This window comes from Verticillium alfalfae, genomic scaffold, assembly GCF_000150825.1.
Source record: "Verticillium alfalfae VaMs.102 supercont1.2 genomic scaffold, whole genome shotgun sequence".
Taxonomy (NCBI): Eukaryota; Fungi; Ascomycota; class Sordariomycetes; order Glomerellales; family Plectosphaerellaceae; genus Verticillium; species Verticillium alfalfae.
The window spans coordinates 2976602-2981349 of NW_003315037.1; the positions used below are offsets into that span (position 1 = coordinate 2976602).

Below are 4748 nucleotides of genomic sequence, written 5' to 3' on the forward strand. Positions count from 1 at the left end.
GCAGAAAAGCTGGACAATGTCAGCATGGGCTGTCTTGGCGGACTGCGCCTGCCCTGTAGTTGAAGACATTCAAGGGTTCGGGGCGAGCTTACAGCGTAGCGACAAAAGACAGTCATGGTGGCTGACAGGATGGACCCTACGGTCGCTGTGCTATTTATGTCTGTTGGAAGGGCAGGGAGACGGGGGTCTGGTCTGACTCGAGGCGGATCAAGATGCCAGATGGTGGTGATGTTGACAGCGATCGGTCGGATTGCTACGGAAACATGGGGTTGAATGTGAGGAAGGCGTTGCTTTATTGACAAGTTGATGAGATTGGCAGTCGGCCCAAGGTCGTTTCAGAACGTTGGCAAGGTGCCCAAGTTGGCTGCTGACTATGAAGGCTGACGCTTGTGTGGACAATCGGTTCAAGCTGTCCAAGGCGCAGCATCTGTTGTAGTGACAGCGCAATAGGATTTCCGTCGAGGTGCGAGGATCGCGCCGGCGAGCGCAGAAGCTCTCTGGAGGATAGCGCAGGTAAGGGTCACGAAGGATATGATTCGGTGGGGATTGGATATGGTCGTTTTGGGTGCGTGGTCGTGCGTGAGGTGGACGGTTGTATAAGAGTGCTTTTTCGCTGTGATGGTGCTCGTCTCGTCACAAAAATTCCAGGTGGACGCCCGGGCCGGATGTAAGTAGATGGAGGGGCAGTGAAAATGGCACCTCAGGCTTTGGGAAACGGGGAAATAGGCTTAGGCTTAGGCTAGGCTGCCTCCACTGAGGGGAAGCTCGAGCGGGCGTGGAGGAATGAGTAGTCCTCGAAAGGAAGGGGAGTCGTGGGCGGCTGGAGCCAGAGGCGGAAAAGTGTACAGGGAAGTTGGGAACAGGAGCAGGGTTCCGGCTTGGTGTGGCGGGACCCTACGTAATGGGCCGGAGCTTGTCTCACAGGGCGTCGTAGGTTGTGCTTTTTTCTCTGCTGAAGGGCTGAGGCTAGCTGAAAGGCAGCTGTTGAGATCAACGGGACGGCGTTGCGCTATCTGTGATGCTTTTATGACACGTTGCGATGCGATCGATGGCTGATGGCTGATGGGCGAAGGCGATGTTTTGCATGCCCGGGACGTTTCTGCCTTGACTAGGAGTGGTATCACAGGCCGACGCACGACGAGGCCCAGGACCGGGCCAGCGTGTCCGGATCGTCGGTTTTTCTTGCCTCTTCTCTGCAATGGGTGGTTTGCAACGCCAATGGCATATCACCAATTGAGGTTGCGGGATTTGATCCAATAGCACACAGCAGAGCAGTAGAGAGGCAGGGCAGATGTGGTGATCGACGGCGGCAGCACCCGACGGTGTTGACTCCGGTTTTGGCCTGGGACACACCAGGAGGTTTTGGTCCGACAGGCAGGCCAGCAGGAAATCAAGGAACGGAACCGAGAGGAAGGCAAGCTAGCTGTGGAGAATAGGAACAGGCAAATGATGTGTTGGTCGAGATCTCGAGTCTCCCTGAGTTTGAACCTTCAAAAGTAGGGAGATGCGGGAAAGAAGGGAGTGGCATGATCAACGCGTGGCTGTTTAGCTGGGCCTTTCCATCTTTTTGAAGGGCGGCCTAGGTTGGCAGGCGTTGGAGGAAGCGGCTGCCATGAGCATCCATGGTGTCAGCTTCCTCCTCACCACCAGCATGTCTTCACTTTCCCGAGTTATTATTGCAGTTGAGGCACCGTGGCTGCTTCCCCCCTCATAAGGGGTGGGTGGTGAGGAAACCTCCAAAACGGCAGTTACCTATCTAGGTACTGCCCTCCTTCAGGTGTCCCGCATCCCAAAACCTGCTGAGACCCTCTGAGAAACTTCAGCCCAATGGCCTTAGCATGTACCTGGACTTGACCATATAGAAACATCAACAGGCACGCCACACCATCAAACGCCGGTCAAAGCTTGGTCTTCGCTGTCAGCACTCGGGGTTCAACAGCCGTATCAGCTCCACTGAAGATCGGCGACGCTGCTTTACTCTGGCTGCTGCTTTCTGTACGTCTTTGGATGTGTCTCTGGCGTCTCTCGTCGTGTCGCCATATCATGTCACCACGACCGCAAACTGGTGCACCTCCACCAACGAGATCCTCCTCCGTAATCGATGCCACGGGATTGAAGCTCCGCTGCATCATGCCCTCGTTCATCGACAAGCACTTTCCCATGGATCTCGTCTTGTCATAAATGACAGAAGTTTACGCAGCCTGACGGGCAAAAATGACAGAAGCGTGCTCACTCCGTGTCTCTTACGTCCAGACACTGTTGGTGCATCAAAGCCGTTCGTTCGTTGTTGGACCCAATCGACAGAAAGCCACGAGGCAAGACATGCCATTCCAGTAGACACGCGGGTCTAGGCCTTGTCTGCGACGTAAGAGGTCCAACAAGCCACTCCATCGACCGTGATCTCCGTATTGGTTCGCATTTCCCGCCACAACGTTCGCCGTCGCCGATCCCCACGACTTGAGGCACCAGCATCGAGTGTCCCAGGCAACTGGCAAACGTTTGTTTCGGGTGGCATCGGCCACACCTCGCTGTCCCTTGATCGCCAGCCACTGGGGCCGCGTCGTGGTTGTGTTGCATTGGGTTCCGACCTGCAGCGCCGCAGACCTCTCTCTGCCTCCCTATTCCCGTCCTACCACTGTGCCATTGGTGGCTCACTGGCTCCCGAGCCGCGAGTGGTCGCCGTCGTTCGCTCGAACTGCCATGCTGTTCGAGCTTCACAAGCTTCTCTTAGCTCGCCTTCCAGGCTGTCAAGGCCACACACATTTGCCCCTGCAGAGTCTCTGCAGAAGCAGGTATTCGCGCGCGTCCACCTGCGTCTGGCCGAGATTGGCGGGGTTGCGCCATGCGTACAGCCCCGGCACCTTCGGCCCAGCCTTCCCACGCCATCAATGATCAGTGCACCGAAGTGGCCCAAGAATGGGCGTGTAGATGCTGCATTGGGCGTCTTGTGGGAGGGAAAAAAGAGCTGACCTGGCGACCAGCTGTTGGCTGGGCCTAATTTAGCACCGACACCGTCAAGCGTTGGTTTCATTCAGGCATGGCGGCGATGGGGTCGCTTGCGACGCAACTACCGCTACGTGTTTGTCCGTTCGACTGCATCATATGTAACCTGACGAAACGAAGACGAGGCTCACGATGCGGGGTATGATGTATCGGTCTGTCCATTGGGTCGGACTAATTTGCTTGTTGGCAGCACGAGTTTCTTCTCATCAACGGACTAAGAACGCGCCTCTACCAGATGCGAGCACGTCGCCATTGGTCTACGAGTCACAAGATTTTACCTACGCAATCCAACCACGATCCTACCTGATAATCCGTCAACGGACGCCGCAGCCGTTTTCGTCAGATATCTAAAAAGAGCATGACTGGTTTTGTCGGCCTCTACTCTCCTTCCTCCCGAAAGAACGCCGGCAGCTGGACATGTCGAGTGGCTGATACGGTCGTGTGTTTGCCGCCTAATATCACGACTCAACATCACTTGCTGGCCGAATATCCCTCTTGGGCCCCAGCCCAATCTTACAACTCAAAATGCCCGAGAGCACAGTGAGCCATATAACTCATAGGGCAAGCTCGTCGTCCAGTCGAAGTGCCGCATCTCACCCCGTGGTCCAACAGCTGCCCAGTTGCTGCCGAGATGGTCGCCCCTCTGTGATATCAAGAGGTTCCATCCAGCCCCGCCAGCTTCGGGTCGGTCGCCCGTATCCCAGGCGCCAAATGTACTACGTTCACGGGCAAGACGTCGCCTTGCTATCACGAAATATCCCTCTCCTGATTGAACGATGTCGCATCGCCCAAAGAAGCCCCGTTTTTCCCCGAGCGCGGTTCCTGGAGATGTCAACAGCCTAAATCAGCCCCCAGGATCTTCCACCACCCACCGAAAGGACGATGCCATCACCACAGCTGTACCTTGACTCGCCACAAGAACAAACATCACGACCGACCCCTCCACCCCTTCTCCCAATGCTGCGCGATTTCACGTTACGCCATTTCGCGCCTGGTCACTCTTGTGCAACCACCAGCGAAATCTGACTCATTTTCTTTTTCTCGGCTCCTTCATCTCCTCGTCCCAAGCAGCCATCGCCGGTCGTCGCTACGTCGACCACGATCATCTTTCCGGCTTCGCTCTGACTTATTTCCCCTTGACCCTTGCGACCAGGCGCCACTCCCACCAAGTACCCTTGGCCCTTGACCGTCCTCCCTCCCCCCCCAGCCGCGACAGCCCTGTCATTTCGTGCGGCCCGACCCCGTAGTCTCTCCGCCTGCCCGGCGCAACTTTGTGATGGCCATGCAGCAGCAATCTGTCTTTCGCCCGTTTCACATGCCAGGCTCTCCCCCTTAACGAAGAATGAGGCCAAGTAAAGAAACTGGAGGCCTCGTTCCATGCGCCGTCAGGGTTGCTGCACGTCCTCGCTCGCCTGGACGACCTACATACATATGTGCATGCAGAGACCCCGGCCTAGAACCGCTGACACTGCTGGTTTATGTCTATTGGTGGGTGCTCGCGGTGCGTACTCGTGTGTTTTGTCGCCGTACCGTCTGGTGTCACTCCGGACCTGCTGATAATATTTTGTCTGATTCAAACCGCCTTGAGAGAAAACATAGTTCGTCTCCATGGGGCAGCGCTTCGTTGTCTGGCAGCCGACTGGCCAGCCCGGAACGGAGGATTTGATGCAACAGCGTCAAGGGGGTATATTTTGCCGTAAAATGGAGAGCCGAGGCCACGCGGGAGTGATACCCTGCCCAATCGT

At 56.3% G+C, this 4748-nt stretch overlaps 1 protein-coding gene across 1 annotated transcript in view; it reads right to left on the reverse strand.

The window, feature by feature from the left end:
- Nucleotides 1-116, reverse strand: part of VDBG_02382 (trehalose synthase complex regulatory subunit TPS3) — a gene marked incomplete at both ends in the record, with an annotated part of 2927 nt that extends 2811 nt beyond the window's left edge. Inside the window, one exon of the mRNA XM_003008148.1 lies at nucleotides 16-116. Coding sequence (XP_003008194.1) covers nucleotides 16-116 — 101 coding nt within the window. The remainder of the gene's footprint in view (nucleotides 1-15) is intronic.
- Nucleotides 117-4748: the final 4632 nt, after the last annotated feature.